Source organism: Vulpes lagopus, chromosome 4 (assembly GCF_018345385.1).
Source record: "Vulpes lagopus strain Blue_001 chromosome 4, ASM1834538v1, whole genome shotgun sequence".
Lineage (NCBI taxonomy): Eukaryota > Metazoa > Chordata > Mammalia > Carnivora > Canidae > Vulpes > Vulpes lagopus.
The window spans coordinates 95,108,894-95,127,660 of NC_054827.1; the positions used below are offsets into that span (position 1 = coordinate 95,108,894).

At 41.5% G+C, this 18,767-nt stretch overlaps 1 protein-coding gene across 4 annotated transcripts in view; it reads left to right on the forward strand.

Annotated features, from left to right (window-relative positions):
• ATP10A (ATPase phospholipid transporting 10A (putative)) overlaps nucleotides 1-18,767 on the forward strand; it is a 186,425-nt gene that overhangs the window by 154,376 nt on the left and 13,282 nt on the right. For all 4 annotated transcript variants that reach the window (XM_041753670.1, XM_041753673.1, XM_041753672.1 and 1 more), the window contains exons 11-14: nucleotides 5,621-5,724; nucleotides 5,818-5,944; nucleotides 11,158-11,342; nucleotides 16,689-17,016. In XM_041753670.1, the coding sequence (XP_041609604.1) occupies nucleotides 5,621-5,724; nucleotides 5,818-5,944; nucleotides 11,158-11,342; nucleotides 16,689-17,016 (744 nt within the window). The remainder of the gene's footprint in view (nucleotides 1-5,620; nucleotides 5,725-5,817; nucleotides 5,945-11,157; nucleotides 11,343-16,688; nucleotides 17,017-18,767) is intronic.

Sequence of the window (18,767 nt, forward strand, 5' to 3'; positions counted from 1 at the left end):
TCTAGGACCTTTGTGGTTGCAGGTCTCATATTTAAGTCTTTAATCCATTTTGAGTTTATTTTTGTGTGTGATGTAAGAAAGTGGTCCAGTTTCATTCTTGTACATATAGCTGTCCAGTTTTCCCACCATTTATTGGGGGCGGGGGGGAAGACACTGGAACAAAACAACACGTGGAAGCTAAACAACATGATATTAAAGAACTAAAAGGTCAGGAAATAAATCGGAGAAATCAGAAAGTACATGGAAACAAATGGACATGAAAATACAATGCTCCCAAACCTTTAGGATGCAGGAAAGGTGGCCATAAGAGGGAAGTATATAGCGATATAGGCCTGCCTCAAAAAATGAGAAAAAGTGCAACTAAATAGTCTAACCTCACACCTAAAGGAACTAGTAAAAGAAGAACAAAGACCAACAGTAGTAGAAGAAAGAAAATAATAATTATCACAGCAAAAATAAATGACATAGAGACTGGGAAAAAAAAACAGGAGGAAGAAAATCTTTGAAACCAAGAGCTTGGAAAAAAAAAAAAAAAAGAAGAAACCAAGAGCTCATTCTTTTAAAAAAAAAGATGAACAAAATGGATAAACCCTTAGCCAGGCTCATCAAGGGAAAAAAAAAAAAAAGACCCAAATAAATAACCAGAAACAAGAAAAGAGAAGTAACAACTGTCACTACAGAAATACAAAGGATTATGAGAGAATACTACAAAAAAAATTACATGCCAACAAGTTGGACAACCTAGAAGAAGTAAATAAATTTCTAGCAACATACAATGTTCTAAAACTGAAAAAGTTTGTATTTTCTATAGAAAACTTTCTATTTCACAGAGAAATAGAAAATCTGAACGGACTAATTAATAGTAACAAAATTTAATTAGTAGTCAAAAAACTACCAAAAAATAGAAATCCAGGACCAGATGGATTCACAGGTGAATTCTGCCTAACATTTAAAGAAGAGTTCATATGTATTCTTTTCAAAAAAGAGAAGAAAACTTCCACATATATTTTACAAGCCTTTTTTATTCTGAAATTTAATTTTGCATCCACACAAAAGAAAAACAGATATGGCAATTATCTGAACAGATTTAATTCTACTATCAAAAAAATCCAATCATCTCTGTGCTATTTCACAGCCTTTCATTAAAGACAGTTTAATGGACCACTGAATTTCAGCCTTCACCGCATACAGCAGGGTTATATATAAAGTAAAAGGTCTGGAGTAGCACTAGCAAACAGAGGTCTCTCAGAGGAAATTACTACCCATATCTAGGTAACTATAGATGAGAAGCAAAGTTTTCCATCTGTTCCACCATGAAAAAGCCCTGTAAAAGAGGGATATTACTATTGTTACACATTGCCCAAACCATGACATTGAAAAGGGGAAATTAAAAGTAAAATAGTTTGTGTAGTTCTCCATCTTATTCTAGGAATTTCTAAGCAGTGTGTAGTTCAGGTAGTATGGGATAGGGAAGATCTGCATGTAGACATCCAGCAACTTAAGATTCAGGATGTTCTGAGACCCCGTTGGTTTCCCAAGAGAGGAACTGGAGGATGGCTCTGGGGTCACCTTGAGGTTATCTAATGATGACACCCTGACATTATGTATAAATGCTTCAACTTTACTTTGTGGGGTGGGTGGCTGTGGAGAGAAGCAGACATACAGAGTACTTACCTGTGCTGCTGTACCTGTGTGCTGGTGATAGAGTGAAGTAGGCACATAAGTATTATCCTCAAAATTACTTTAGACCTTTAAGATCTTTCTTCAAAGAGATCTAACACTTTTACCAAAAAAGGCATGAAGAGGCTACACTAATGGTGGATGTGACTGTTAGAGGGAATGTGTCCTATTCTTAAGATGTAATCATGGCTTGGAAGTTGTATGGGATCAGGTGGAAAGCAGGGAGTCCACCCCACCCCGTACCTGTATATCTCTCTTCAAATCCCAGGTCTCCATTTATGGGCTCGTAGGACCCTGGATAAGTCACTTATTTTCTTTGCCTCTGTTTCTCATCTGTACAAAGGAAATCAGGATGCTGACCTCACAGGATGCCCTTATCCAAGGGCTGGTCTGATATAAGTATGGAGTATAAGCTGTAGGTCCCTTTCCCTTCTCTCGGGTTCCTTCCCCTTAAGATTCACTTGCTTGAGGTTTGGTCCAGTTGCCACTTTGTGGGGTGTCTAAGACACAAATACCCAGACTGCTCCACCATCCTCCAAGAGTGAGGATGGAGAGTGTCCCACCAGTTAGCATGGGCCTCACACACTGCTGCTATTCAGTAAATCAGTCAATGCATGCATGAACAAAGAGGGGAATTTACCTTCTTATTTTACTGTCTTACTACAGTGAAACTCCTTATAGAAGAAATAAACTTGTCTGAAGCATAGAAGAAATGGAAATTGCACTTAGAGCATTTTAAAAACACATGTTAAGGGGCACCTGGGTGGCTCAGTGGTTGAGCATCTGCCTTTGGCTCATGTCATGATCCTAGAGTACTAGGATCAAGTCCTGCATCTGGATCCCCATGGGGAACTTGCTTCTCCCTCTGCTTACGTCTCTACCTCTCTCTCTCTCTCTCTCTCTCTCTCTCTCTCTCTCTGTGTGTGTGTGTGTGTGTGTGTGTGTGTGTGTGTGTCTCATGAATGAATAGAATAAAAAATTTTAAAAACCACACCTGTTAAAATCATGAGTAGGAGTGGATGTTTTCCTCTGAGGTCCCCTTCATAGGGTTCTGAGCATTGCCAGCAGTGCCCTGGTAGGGACTCCACTGCAGTGTCCATCTGCACTGCTCAGCCAGAGTCAGAGCTGGAGCAGAGTTCCTCTCCATCTACTGCATCTTGAGGTCAGGGACTTGGAAGTCATCCATACAGACTGACAGGAGCTGTTACTGTCTGATACTGTGCATGCCCCCCCAAATCCCTCCCTACCCAGCACCTGGCTGTGGCTGCAGGGACCTTCTCCACGTGCCCTTCAGGCCACCACCACCCACCAAAAGGTGCTAGGTAGCATTGGTGCCACTTCTGCCCCTGGTGTTGCCCCATTGTTCAAGTAGCTATGTTGCAGACACAGAATTCTTCCTACTGCCAAAGACAGAAAAGCTGCAAGGGGTCTGGGTTGCCTGTACAATATCAGAAAGAAGAGGCTGATATTGTGTGAATATCACTTAAAGTGCAATATGAATGTGGGAATGCCTATAGTCTGAGATTAGTGCAGGAGAGCCAGGCTGACCACATAACTCGGGGGGGGGGGGGTGTCCATGGGTTTGCTTTCTAGGATAGGGCCCAATGCTCTCTTTTTAGATGCCTCCAGCTCCCTCAGTGCTTGCTTGCTTTGCATTTGTGTTCTTTCCACCGACCTGGCCCCTCCATCAGAATGTAGATGTATCCCAGCATCTACGAATTGCCAATCCTGCAAACCCCAACACTGGCTCTTCCCAGTGACTGTCCAGCATTGGTGCAGTGGGAATATACGAGGGAGAAGTCATGTAAGAATCAGGAGCAAGGTCGTACCTCAGGTGGCAGAGGATGTGTGTGTCTGGAGGAGTGAGGGGCCAAGGCAGAGCAGTACTACTTTTCTTCCTGTCCCAGGCCCTGCTTGGGTGATTGGGTGACCTCATAGAGAAACAGCTCAGCGTGGCAGCCTGTGTGATCACACGCTCATCCATGGCTCCCAGTGTGCCAAGCTGCCAGGCCCACCCTCTAGCTCCGTCAGTTCTGTTTTGACCAAGTGTTCAGCCACAGCCCCTGCACACTGCTGCTTTGCTGGAGTGCAGTCTTCCTGTCCCCTCTCTGGAAACCAAAGTACATTATTATTATTATTATTATTATTATGATGATGATGATGATGATTCCAAAGGCCCTCAGGTAGACACGTATTTGCTCAAATAACAGCATGTGGAGCAATTGTTATTATACCCTTCTAAAATTGCTATCACAGTATCGGAGTAAATGGTAGTCAAAATTAAGATGTCATCTTTGGATTGTCATCTTTTCAGGAAATTTAAATTCCTAAAGCAAAGTAATCTAGGGCACTGTTTTCTCTTTTTTTCACTATTGTTCCCTTAAAGAGCCTTTTTAGACATTTTTTAATGATTTCCCCATGACATTTTAATGCCACAGATATGCTGTGTATTTGTTATATATCTGTGCCTTATGCTCTGCCTAAGTATGTTTTAAATATGTAATTAAAATTAATTCTGGGCTTTTGTCCCAGAATCAATGTTTTAGACCCTCAAGGGTGCTATCTTCTCTCTGAAGAACACATGTCTGAGAGGTGAAAGTGTTTCTCCCAGGCCCAGTTTGTCTAGGGCCTGACTCAGATAGTAGACAGCCTGCCCCAGACCAGGGGCCTCACTACCAATAAGTACAGTTGCTGGATTTAGCAAACAAAATATATTGAATGCCCAGTTAAGTTAAATTTGAATTCCAGATAAAAAAAAAAACACAATGTTCTTAGTAAAACTATGTCTTATGTGATATTTGCACATCCTATATTCTGTCTGGTAATACTGTTGGTGCTCTGGGGAAAGAAACTGCATTTTGTATTAAAGTACATTTTTTTTCACCAAACTAGAAGAATATGTAGCTTCATTTACATCCACCTCCTGGACCAAGGACACCAGAGCAGTCCTAATAAAGTTTTGTTTATATAAGCATCTCATTTCAACAAAGGTCATTAATAACCATCAAAAATATGATTTGATTCTTTTTTAAAATACCAGCTTTTACTTTAAATTTTACGTGAAAAGTGCGTATTGTTTACATGTGATGAAATAGACTGGGGATGAATCTAGTGGTGGGGAGGTTTACACATGTCTCTTATAGGAGGTTGTTGGAAGGATGCTTTTGTGACATTCCTGCTTAATGAATTGCAACAAAATGCAGTTCCAAACTCAGCCAGCTAGAGCACAGCAGGAAGGTGCAGACCACTTATTTCCCACTGGCCCTGAAACACAGTCATAATATATTTTTATCATGCACAAACTAAAATGCCTTATGCCTTTCCACTCATAATTGGCAGCCCATGAAAATGGCAGATTTAAGAAAGTAAGCATCACCTTGTCATGGATGCCACAGTCAGGTGAGGCTCAGAGTCAGCACTTCTGGTTTGTTAATAAGCAGGAAGTCTGCTCAGCTGTGTCTACAGGAAACAAAAAGGGGCGGCTGTTTGGAGATCTATTAATGGACTTAGTTTTTTTTTTTTTAATTGTGGTTAAAAAAAAAACCCACATAACCTAAAATATACCATCTTAATAAGTGACAGTTCAAGTAGTGAACATTGCTGTGCAATAGATCTCCAGAACTTCATCTTGCAAAACAAACACTGTACCCATTGGACAGTTGCTCTTGTCTCCTCACCCCCTCAGCTGCTGGCAACCACTATTGTACATTCTGTGTCTGTGAGTATGACTACTTTCATGGGAAGCTAGCCTGGAAGCGGGGTAAGAAATGCTTCTAGGCTGGAACCTCTGGGGTGATACCAACCTCTCATCTGGGTAAGCTACATATGTGGAGTTGTTTCAATGCCATGCAAAGCTACCTGAGGTTTATTGAGTGGTCCAGGGTATTCCACTGGACTCTTGTTCTTACTTATCCCTATTTCTGCTTCTAATCCAACCTAGATGATGCCAGAGGAAGGCATCAAAAGAAAATCCGAAGCAAGACTCAGAATTACCTCAACTTGTATGCAGTGGAAGGCCTGCGCACCTTGTGCATTGCCAAGAGGGTGAGTGGGTGTCACCTCCACAAGCATGTGTGCTGACCACTGCCTCCATAGTGCTCAGTGCCTGCGTGGCACTCATCAGTGTGTTTCACATAGGTTCTGAGTAAAGAAGAGTATGCCTGTTGGTTGCAAAGCCACTTGGAAGCAGAATCTTCTCTGGATAACCGTGAGGAGCTTCTTTTCCAGTCTGCCATTCGCCTGGAAACAAACTTGCATCTGTTGGGTAATTATGCACATGAGCATGTGTTGTGCCAAGCAGTATGGAATTTGCAGAGACAGTTCTGGATGGGGAGGTGACATGGCTCTAGTCATTTGGTAGCTCTGCACATGCTTGGCTTGGTTGAAGAATTGCCTGCCCTGATGCTAGCATGGCTCCCAGGCCCAGCCATCCTTGAGAGAACATTCACACCATGGCCTGTTTCTGTGGCCTTCCATGTGCTGTCCGACCAGGCACCCAGTGACAACATCTGGCTTGCCTCCCCTTAAACCCTGCTTTCCCACCAGAAATAGAGATGAGGAATGAGGCTTCTCAACAACTGATGCTTGAAGGGACTCCCTCCACCTCCTACCCCTAAAACAAAAAGAAACTATTGGACTCCAGAAATGGCTGTACTTTACATCTTATGAATGTTTCATAGATTCAATTTGGATGAAAAGAAAAAATGCTCATTTTTACTAAAATGTGTTCATATTTGCTACTGTGTTCATATTACTATTTATAAGAATTTTAATATTTAAAATATTTAATACTAAGTCTGTATTAAAGTAGCTGAGTCTTTGTATATGTACTATGACCATACCAGGAACTGCTTGTGATCAAGCTATATATGCACACACCCCAGCCTGTGGTGCCAATAGTCAGATGGTATACCTGGGGCATGAAGAAACTGGAGTCCATCCCTCTTCATTTAATACAGAAAGGCTGTAATTTATTTGGTCCTATTCCCTGGACAAAGGATCTGGGCTATCTATATATCTATATATGCATATCTAATATAGTAATATATTTAATAGCATAACATACACACTTTGTATAATATTCTTTTTTGCCTATGGTGTCCTATAGAGGACATGCACTGCTCAAAAAAGCCCCAAGATCCAGATGCCCAGAGACATCATGAGCAATATCCTTGGGGGTGATTAAATAAAACACTTGGAAGACAGCTGTGTTTTTTCTAGCTTGCTGGGTTTTAATTTACCGCACTAGGACTGTTCACATCTAGGAGATGCTTCTCCAAAAGACGCTGTTGATCAGATCTGTGGGATAGGCAGGGGTTCCTTCTTGGTCCTCCTGGCCCATGGGCAGGTTGTACCTGTCTCACTTCTTCGACCCTTCACTGTGAGCACTCTCTTTGGAGGGCTCTGACTCTTGGATGCAGTAAAATTTGCCTTCCCAGTCCCTTCTACCAGTGGGTAATGGTCCCACCCTGTGGAGCAGGGCAGACAAAATCTCTTCCCTTTCCCAGAGGGTGAGACCTTAACTGTTTGAGGGCTTGGCTATGAGTCCCCATGATGTGTACCTGTATTTTTAGGCACTCTTACCTTTCCTTCTTTCAGAGTCTAGGAGCCTTGGCTTGGTTATCTGTCCTATCTTGGCTCTGTCACTTACTGATCATGAGAGCCTGGGCAAGTGACTCAGTCTTTTCGGCATCCTAGTCTCCTTATCTGCCACGTAATAATCCTGTGGGGGTGAGCAGAGGGGGTGCAGTGAAGCACTGACAAGGTCCAGGCACAGGGTCGAATACTCGGCTGCACATGGGGATGAATCTTAGGTTACTGCCTCCATATCTGTTACAGCCTAGCTGACCTCTTCTGTACAGACTCCTTCTGGTGGTTGGGCATCCATCACCTCCCTTGGCCTCTATGCTGTATCTCTGTTAAGATGTCCTGAATTTTTAATAGCCCTAGAATACCCGAAGTTCATACTGAACTTGAGATCAATTCACCTTCCTCGATCTTTTTCAGAGGAATTGCTTTCTAGCTTGGATTCTGTAATGTTTACTTGGGCAACTATGTAAACATCTAAAAGTAAGGTTTTCTACTCATCCCTGTTCCAGTATTTTTCTTTTGGGGCTAGGATAATAGAGGTTTTTAGGATCCTGATTCAGCCACATTCCGCTGTCATCCTCAGTGGATGTTTATCTCCAGGGCGCATTCAATGGCTCTGAGAGGAGACAGTGAACCACCAGAGTGCCCCACAGTGGGCACCAGCAGTGTGCTGGAGTCTACTCATGCCTGCTGCTTGAGGGCCTTTTCATACATTTTCAGAAATTTTGCAATCACTGCTGGATTGCATAAATTTTCAAGAATTTTGCATAGCTTTTTGATGCTGTTGGTAGCTTGACATCAGCCAAGGTGAGTATATTTGTACCACAGAAATGTGAAAATACAGCAAATCAGCTTCCCTGCTGCTAGCTGGTTGTTAAATACTTAGCATCTCTTGCAGTCTGGGATATTTATTTAAGATTCAAATGATGAAGCCTGAGCTGGAGAGTAGGAGAGCCACCATCACAGCTTTATCTACAGACACTGTTCCAAATCCTCACATTAATTTTTGAGAAATGCAAAGTAAACTATTTATATTTTTAATAAGCCCAAAGCCAAATATCCCTTCTAAACCTTTTCATTTAGGTTCTTATATTAAATAACATCAGAGAACTACAAAGAAAGGGTTACCAAATATACTATGTTCTTGAAATTTTCTTTTCCATAATGTTCTGGCCAAGAGCCAAAATTCAAAGGACAACACTCTGTTCACTTTCCCCAGCATTCCTGTTTGTTTTCCAGATGTCACATGAAACTCCCCTCCCACAAAAAGCCACCTGACACATTTGATCACAGTGAAGCATGGTGGCACTAGCTTGAACCCTACTACCTATCCTGTTATAACACTCAAAATGCCAAGTTCTCCCAAGGCTCAAGCTGTAGAGAGGTGGCATTTACTCTAAATTGCATGGATTCCATTACTGATAAGCTACGTTAGAGAGCTGAAGAAAGACCACTATGCTTCCAGATAATTTTTAAAGAACTGTTCCCTGAGATTTACTCTATTCTCAGCCGCATTTCATGCTGAGATAGGTATACTTTACATAATTCTCTTTGTGAGTTCAATAATGTTTCTGTGTTTGATTCAAAGCTGCACAGAGAGGTTAGGATCAATCCAGCAACCTAGTTAGGACCCATTACTTTGGCCAGTTAGCTCCTGAAATGAAGATGCTTTATTTTTAAGGTATTAGGTTTTCCCCCAAGTACTGGAATTTATGTCAATCATTCCCTGCTTGCTTTCTTGGAGGACATTTATCAAGGAGCCCTGGCTGAGCAACTGGTTTACAAAGGTGGAGAGTTACAAGTCCCTTTTGTAGAAAGTGGCTCTCTAGTGAAGGGTGGGTAACTGGTTGAGTTACTCACAAATTTTTGGCAATTAATAATTCATCAAGGGTAGCCACCATTATGATTATTCCATACACTGTTATTATTAAGTATGAAAAAGATATTTTTTTAAAGATTTAGAGAGAGAGCACACACGTGCACATGCACAAAGGGAAGGGGCTATGGGAGAGGGAGAGAGAAACTCTTAACTAGACTCCATGCTGAGCACAGATCTGATGCAGAGCTTAATCTCACAACCCCAAGATCATGACCTTAGCCAAAACCAAGAGTTGAACACTCAACCAACTGTGCCACAAGGCTGCCCTGAACAAGACATTTTGAATACATGAAGACAGACATGATCATCTCTCTCTCTTTCCCTAGATATCAGGGAATATATCACAGCAAAAGTGATATATTGGTAGATGTCAACTCTTTTGGATGATTAAAATAGGGAGCCAGAGACCTAGAGCACACACTGTCTCCCCATACTAGAGCTGGGAGGCTAGGGGTTAAGAGAAAGGCCAAGACCAGATGGCTTTCCAGTGCCTGGGTTGTCAGGGATATGCTTACAGTGCACATGAAGTGTAACATGGTTTTATTCCTAAGTAGACTTTGAAACCCACACCCCTGCCTGATTCTTCTCATGTGAACTCTGATTCAGAGCTGAGGGCAGCTTGGGTACAATATCTCCTCTTCCTTTTTAATCCCTTCCCAGGTTCCCATTAGCCTTCTGATACATTCAAATGAGAGGTAAGCCCAGGTCTAACACATTGTACATACGGCATGAGATGAAAAGAGAGAAGACTGACACTTACCCCTGAGGGGGCTTCTAGAGAGCTCTTGATGCTCTGTTTCCTGAGCTCAGGTCTGGTTGAACAGGTATGTGATTTGTGAAAGGGCATTATAGGATATATTTAAGAAATGCATGGTTTTTGTACATGTATTATACCTTGGCTCCACGCTCCCAGCACCTCCCAACATCCGTTCTAGGAGGAGAAGGGGAAGTGGTGTCTTTCTTAGTCATTTCAGATTGCCATAGCAAAATATTATACATGGAGCAGTTTAAACAGCAGACATTGGTTTCTCACAGTTATGGAGGCTGGAAGGCCCGCATCAAAGTGCCAGCCAGTTTGGTTCCTTAAAGAGCTCTCTTCCTGGTTTGCAGATGACTATCTTCTTTATGTATTCTTCAATGGTGGAGAGAGATCATCTCTCTTGTGTCCCTTATTAAAAGGGCACTAGCTCCATTCATAAGTATTCCACCCTCCTTCATAATGCCATCACAACAAGGGTTAGGGCTTCAACCTATGAATTTTGGAGATGGGGGACACATTCAGCCCATAGCAGCCTCAGGGAACAGTTGACAGGGAAAGGCTGGGCCAATGAGAAGTCCTCAGGCAATGCTCTCCTTCTAGAGGGAAGGTAGAGACCATCTCATTAAGTTGACAACAGGAGAAAAATTTAAGCTGACCTGGAGAGCACTTGTCTCCACTGGGTAGAAGATTTGTCCCAATATACAGAGGCCTGCATCGGGAAATTCGCTGTTAATTATATTTGTGGAAATTACCCATTCTGGATAATGTTGCTTTCAAGAAATAATGGACTTATATAGTCTATTCAGACTGCTAACAGTAAGCATTGCTGAGAACAAATATTGTGGATGTCATTTAGAAGCTGTGTATGGGATGGACAATTTTTAGGACATTTTCATCCTTCAGAATATGGTCATTCCCACCATCTTCCCTACAAGCTTTGTTTCTAAGTTATGTTAAAAATTAGCCTTGCGTTAGAAAGCATTGGAAGTGCTTTGTTGTAGATACAAAGAATTATATTCAGTGCCGCAGTTATTCTGCCTCCTTGACTGTGTCAGTGGAGGGAGATACTAAAAGTGTTCACTGCTGTCCTGAAACGATGAATCATCATCCACAGGAGACAGGAATCAAGCAGGTCCCAGTCTGTGGGGTCATGCCAGTATCTTTGGTACGTTGGCAAAGGCATTTGTACCCCATTAGAGTTTGAGGACATGTGAGGAGGGGGCTCACCTACACTTGCACATTTGACCAGGTGCCACTGGGATTGAAGACCGCCTGCAGGATGGAGTCCCAGAAACCATTGCTAAATTGCGTCAAGCAGGCCTGCAGATTTGGGTTCTCACTGGCGACAAACAAGAAACAGCCATTAACATTGCATATGCCTGCAAACTGCTGGACCATGATGAGGAAATCATCACTCTGAATGCTGAATCCCAGGTATGTAGATTTCCAGGAGGCCATACTCTTCCTGGGGCAGCTTCATACCCAACTAGCCCCCACAGCAACAGGAATACTTGCCATTTCAGGAAACTGCTGTAAGATGGGCCTTTGCCCTCTCCCTCTGTGTTTGCACCTGTGTTGTGTTTCTGGCACTTACATGTTCTTGTTATATTGCCTAGGAAAATGTGGGATTTGATGGAATTTCTTAATTTCCAAAAGGTGCATCTCTGTACTTTATTAATGCAAAGTTCAACCTGCTTTTTTCTGACCTATTCATGTCAACAATATTGGAGAATTGTTTCATGAGGTCACACAAGTCAGCAAATCAGTCCATTCAGCATTGATGTACCCAGGATAGGATGAGTTGTCTCGGAGATGTCTGGGCACTTAGAGTCTTCATCCAGTCATGTTTATCTATCCAAATCTCCGAATATGTAGGGAGTATCTACTTGTCATAAACCTGGCCTGAGCTCTTATTCTTTGAGTGAGCTCCCACTTGAAACAACTTTTTTAACTGTATGACGAGGTCTGATTCATCAACTTTTTCTCCTATGGATTATCATTTAGCTGTTACATTTAAGATGGGCCTAGTCACAAAGATTTCTCCTGTATATTCTTATAGTTTATTGCATCTTTAGACACATTCCACTTTGTGTAGAATTTTGTATGAGGTCAAGTCAAACTTCATTCTTCTGCATGTATCTGACCAATCCAGCACCATTTGTTGAAAAGTCTTTTTTTTTTTCCTTTGAATCATCTTACTCTTTTGTTGAAAATCAGTTGGTCATGTTTTTTAGGGTCTATTTCTGGACATTCTGTTCTGTTGAACTGTGTGTCTTTCCTTTCACCAGTGTCATGCTTCTCTATGGGATTTTTTAAGAAGTCTTTTTTAAGAATTGGTGTTTTTGTTTTTTTTTTCTGATTATTTTCTCTGTCATTAGTTCTTCTGTTCCCTTTCCTGCCTGTCTTTGGGTTATTTAAACATTTTAATATTCCGTTTTAATGTGTCTCTTTCCTTCGACAACATTGTTTTACTTGGATTCTTTAGCTTCCTTTTTTTTTTTCTTAGAGATTACAACATGCATACTTAAATTGTCACTGTCTACTTACAACCCGTATTTTGCTACTTCACGTGGAATGAAGTAGTTTTGTCCCTCCATGTGTCCTTTTACCCTCTTATATAGTAGGCATCTTCTGTATGATAGCTACAGAGATTGAAATTCTCATCAGATAACAATTTTGCTGTCAATCAAAAAGCATACTTTAAAGAAGTGAAGAGGGAAGGAATAGCCCATTTTATTTACATAAATATTGACAATCTCTGCAACACTTCTTTCATCCTTGGTGTTACAAGTGTCCTTGTAGCATTTTTTCCCTCTTCTGTACTTTAGGTCTACTGGCAATAGATTTTGTTACTTTTCTTTATCAGAGAATATTTTTATCTCACCATGGTTTCTAGGTGAAATCAACAGTTCTCTAAATCATTGTTACCCTATAGCTAATGCATCATTTTTATCTGGATGTTTTTAAATTCATTTTATTTTGTTTTCAGTTTAAGCAGTTTGATTATGGTATGTTTGGGCACAGATTTATTTAGATTGATACTCTGGGATTTGCTAAACTGTTTGGCTCTGAGGTTATGTCTTTCACTAAATTTGGCAAATTTTTAGCCATTATTTATTTCTTCAGACACTTTTTCTGTACTGCACTTGCTCTTCTTGTGGAAGATTGATGATATGAAGGTCAGATCTTCTGGTTTGCCTCAAAGCTCTCAAGCTGTCTTCGTTTTTTAATTTTGATTTTCTCTCTTGTTCAGATTGGTTAATTTCTATTGATCTTGGAGTTCACTGACTTTTTCTTCTGTTATTTCCATTCCATTATTGAGCCCATTTAGTAACTTGTTAAAAAATACTTTATATGGTTTATGGTTTTAAATTTACAGAGTAATTGCAAAGATAGTATTGACAGTTCCCATATAATCTACACCCAGATTTTCTTAATATTAACATCTTTACAGTAATCAATGAACCAATATTGACATATTATTACTTACTAAAATCTACATTTGGGGATCCCTGGGTGGCGCAGCGGTTTGGCGCCTGCCTTTGGCCCAGGGCACAATCCTGGAGACCCAGGATCGAATCCCACGTCGGGCTCCCGGTGCATGGAGCCTGCTTCTCCCGCTGCCTGTGTCTCTGCCTCTCTCTGTGTGACTATCATAAATTTAAAAAAAAAAAAAATTAAATCTCACCTAGCTAGCCTTAACCGACCATGCGGGCAGATGACCACAAAAGAGACGTGCAGGTGCCATCCAAAGCACTTTGCACAAAGCTTGGAGCAGAGAATAGACCCAATTGCAACTGAAATAGAGGAAGGCTAGATCAAAGGAGGGAATCGGGGAAAGATGTCTTTAAAAAAAAAAAAAATCTACATTTGGAGTGCCTGGGTGGCTCAGTATATTGAGCATCTGACTCTTGATTTCAGCCCAGGTTGTGATCTCAGGGTCCTGGGATCAAGCCCCATATCAGGTTCTGCACTGGGCATGGAGTCTGCTTAAGATTCTCTCTCTCTCTCTCCCCCTCTGCCCCTCCTTGCCTCTAAAAAAAATTAAAAAATAAAATCTATCTTATATTTAGATCTTAATTTATAAGATCTTATATCTTAATTTTTACCTAATATCCTTTTTGCGTTCCAAGATTCCGTATACAATATCACATTACATTTAATTGTCATGTTCCCTTGGGCTCTTATTGGCTTTAGCAGTTTCTTAAACTTTCTCGTTTTGATTACTTGGTAGTACTAGTCAGGTACTTTGAAAAATCTTATGTGGGGATTTGTCTGATGTTTTTCTCATGACTAGAATAGGGTTTTGAGTTTAGGGGGAAAACTCCATAGACCTAAAGTGCCATTTTCATCATTTTATTACATCATATCAAGAGTACATTCTATCAACATGACTTATCACTATTGATGTTATATTTGTCAACTTTCTCCACTGTAAGCCAATTAATTCTACCCATTTCCATATTGTACTCTTTAGAAGGAAGCATCTATGCAGGGTTCACAGTTAAAAAGTGTGGAGTTATATTCCCCTCAATAAGGACAGAGTATCCACATAAATTATTTAGAATCTGGTGAGCTTTTTATTTTTTTAAGGTGTTTTTTGGCTGTAAAAAATCTATTGGTTCTTTATATCCTCTGTTTTTTTTTTTTTCCCCTGAGACTTTTTATTCATTTCTAGAATGTCCACTCTTATTAGAGCATTTTTATAATAGCTGCTTCAGAGTCTTTTTCTAAGTCTGGAATCTATTATTTTGGCTTTGGCTTCTGCTGATTGTCTTTTTACACATGCATAGAGAATTTCTGCTTCTTTGTATTCTGATGAATTTTGTGTTGTGGGCATTTTGAATGATACTTAGTTATTTGAAAATTCTGTGGAGAATGTGGATATTTCTTTAGACAGGTAATCCATCCTCTTAGATTCCGGCTGTAAGCTCTGTACAGCCTCTGGATAGTGGTTTTAGTGTCAGTATTATATAGCTTTTGTCAAGCTGTTAGAATATGTCTCACATTTTTGTCATCCCTTAATAAAAGTTTGGAACTTGGGTGACAGTCTATTCCAAGTTCGATTCTCAAAAGTCTTTATTATGCGATTTAGGATTATGGCTATGTGTGCACAACTTGTGGGTGAGTTCAGGAATTAATAAACTATTCTATGGGGTCAGCTGACCAAGGTCTTCCCTCTTCAAATTTTTTCCAGTACTTTCTGGTTCTCTGGGATTCCCCTTTCTAGGCCTCTGGCCAGAAAGCCTTGGTTTGAGTTACCTTGCTCTACTTTGTATGTCTGCACCAACACCTCCATCCAAGGCCAAATGGTGGTAGGACAGAAAGAAAAAAGCAGTAGTAATCTTGCCACTGCAGGACCACAGCTTCTCTGATAGAGCCTTCAGCAGCATGTGATCCTGATGCCACTGTTAGAAAAATTTCCTGAGGCTGGGGTCAAAAGAATAGAGGAAAAAAAAAAAATAAAAGGGATATCCACTATCTTCTCTGAGCATTGGGAGTTCTCTTTTCCACTCCTCAAGCCAGAATGGGAAGGCTTCTCCTGGAGCTCTCTCTTTCCCTGCTTTGGCAAAAACTTCCTCGTTCCATAATGCTTGGGTACAGACCAGGTGCTTCCAGAGGGAGAACAGAAAACTCACTCACCTGTCCAGTGTGCTTAGAATAATGGTCTTCCTCCCCAGTCCAACAGCTACTATTTATTTTCAAAGTCCTCAAACAGTTGCCCAATGAATTCTGTTTGGCTGCCATACCTGCATTCAGTGGGGGAGCCAGGGTGGATGTGCTTACTCCAATTTTAGCAGTGCTTTGTGCTAGCCCAAGGAAACTCAGAGTGTTTGTACGATGAGATCCCACATCCTCTTCCAGCCCTACTTCAGTTATTACCACTCCCAACCCCACCTTGAAAGCATATCTCTCCCTCTTCATTATCTTGTAACACTTTGGCACATCCTAGTCTATACTGTGATCGTGTGTATGTTCAGCTCCTCCCATTTGTTTGAAGACCAGTAACTCTGTCTTCTCAGTCTTCTTTTCTTTTCTCTTACTTACTTTTCTAAATACAAAAAGTCCTCAGTAAGCATCTACTTAACACAACTGAATTTCCAGAGTCCATTGTAGGAAATTGGTTGCTTACCCTGTGGACTCACTTTCCATAAAGGGCCCAGAACCACTTGCCTTCTCTGGAGTGTGTTTATTCCCAGAAATAGCCATGTCTTTTATGTCCTCCGACCCTTCAGTGTCCCCAATAACTTTTCCTATTGTCTCTGGAATTCAGGTACAGTTTTGGAAGGGTATTGCCAATAAAAGCCTCAAAAATTATGCTTCTTAAAATATTTATTTCCCTGGTCGACTGGAGAGCTTAGGGAAACAATAATAATTACACTTATTTAGAGGATAATCATCACAAGGACTTTTAAAGGGTTTTGTACCTCACAAGTAAATAAGAATGACTGAATAAAAGCCTCAGAGAAGCATAGAGAAGTGCACACAAGGCCCCCTCAGCCTAACCAGCCAGCAGTTTAGCCACAGTATAGTCAGGCATTCCAATGTAAGGATAATCTAGTCTAACTTCCACACGGTATGATGGGCAACGAAGTGGAATCTTATCAAAACCCTAGACAAGCTCATCTTCAATGTGGAAAATCATCTTCAACTAAGTTCTCTTCTGGGCAGCGTCTATAACCTGGTGCCCTTGAGATTATCAAACTATCAGTGTTGAGGTAGGTAACCTAATCTGTGGTGCAGCTGAGTGAACTGCGCTTCCTCTCGTGTCCATTTCAGGAGGCCTGTGCAGCCCTGCTAGACCAGTGCCTACACTATGTGAAGTCCAAGAGCCCCTGCAGTGCCCCTCAGAAGACTGAAGGCAACGTGAGCGTGGGGTTCTCCCCTCTATGCCCACCCTCCACATCCACCACCTCTGGCCCCAGCCCGAGCCTCGTGATCGATGGGAGAAGTCTGGCCTACGCCCTTGACAAAAACCTAGAGGACAAATTTCTCTTTCTCGCTAAGCAGTGTCGGTCAGTTCTTTGCTGTCGCTCGACACCTCTGCAGAAGAGTATGGTGGTGAAACTAGTCAGAAGCAAGCTCAAGGCCATGACCCTGGCCATAGGCAAGTATCCAGGCCAGCCAGGCAGGGCCCTGTGAAATGAGTAGCCCCCATCTTATGCAGCTGCTTCCTCTGACACATTTTGGACTTTTCACTTCTTCTATTCTATACTATAAGATATGGAAACACTTCCTTGTTCTTCTTACTGTTTATAAAATCACACCCAATGCAATAAAATAAGCAGCCTGGTCGAAATATAAAACATAGATTTGAAAACCACAAAAATGGTACAATAATTAAAGCTATATATATAAAAGGCTGGTAGATTTAAGAAAACAGAGCTTATACTTTTTCTTGGGAGACAAGAGACTAAAGATCTGCTATCCCAGGCAGCCTCTGCCATAGCAGAGCCCTGCAAGCTAAGCATTATCTCAGAACACCTTAAAAAGAAGGCCCTAAAAGAAAAAAAAAGAAGAAGAAGAAGAAGGCCCTTTGCAGGTGCTTCTGGTCACCATGAGCCAACTGGAGTCCAAGACTCCATAGTACTGCAAAACCCCAGAGACTTGATGATGATCAGAATCCCCATTACCTCTTATCCTTTGAACTTTACTAATTTTCCAAGACAAGCATGTAATTAAATGAGTCCATCATAAGCATGTGAATAGTTGCTAAGTCTTACATCATTTCCTTAAGGACCGTGCATCTAATGGTGATCTTTCCTTGAAGACTGTTGGCCTGGAGAGCCTTCTAGGCTCCTCTCCAATGCTCAATAGTCCTCACCTACCTCTTCTGAGGGTTTCATCCCCACCCACATCTGGTTGGGGTCCAGCCTCCAGCCAGGTTTGGGGACTCAGCAGCACCACTTGCTGGTGAGGTAGCCTGGAGAAAGGGGTGATCTTGACTCCCAGATATCAAAAAGTTTGGTCTCCCTGAATATAGAATCCATACCTAGGTGAGATTTTGGATCTCACCAATCAATAGTAATTATAGTATTTTCTGCAAAAGATCTGTGACAGCCTCACCTTGTTGATATGGGGATTGCTACCCTCTCACATGGGATGCTTCATTAGGACAGAATTGAAGCTGGTAGAGCCTGGGTCTGAGGTGAGATGGCCTTAGTGTGGTTGTCATGGAGACAGCCTTGTACATCCTGAGGACTGTGATAGCAGCTGTGGAGAGTGAGATGAGCACAGAAGTGAACACATGTTTAGCTATGACTCCCTGGTCCAAGCTATGGGAAGGCCCAAGGGGTGGACCCCTTTCAAGGGAGGCTATCTTAGTCCCACCTTAACTCTTATGTGTCTGCCTTGGCCTACAGAGCTACCTTAGCAAGTGTTGAGGTGGGTGCTGAGGACTGTGCAGGCTGGATACAGGCTTTTCTGAGATCCTCTCTGGTAGCATGAGGATCATACCCCCTGGGTAAGGCTGTCATAACACATGGAGGAATTAACTACACTTTCACAGCCTGCTCAGTGCCTGGGTCAGCCATGGAATCACTGGTGTATGGTATTTATTAAAAAAAAAAAAAAAAATGGAGGTAAAGTCTTAGTTGGTTAGAAAGAAAAGAAAAACAAAATAGACTCAAAAGAGAAAGGGAAAGTAATGACCCATTAGAACATTAGCTCATTTCTTTTTTTTTTAAAATTTTTTATTTATTTTTTTTAATTAATTAATTTATTTATTTATTTATGATAGTCACAGAGAGAGAGAGAGAGAGGCAGAGACACAGGCAGGCGGAGGGAGAAGCAGGCTCCATGCACCGGGAGCCTGATGTGGGATTCGATCCCGGGTCTCCAGGATCGCACCCTGGGCCA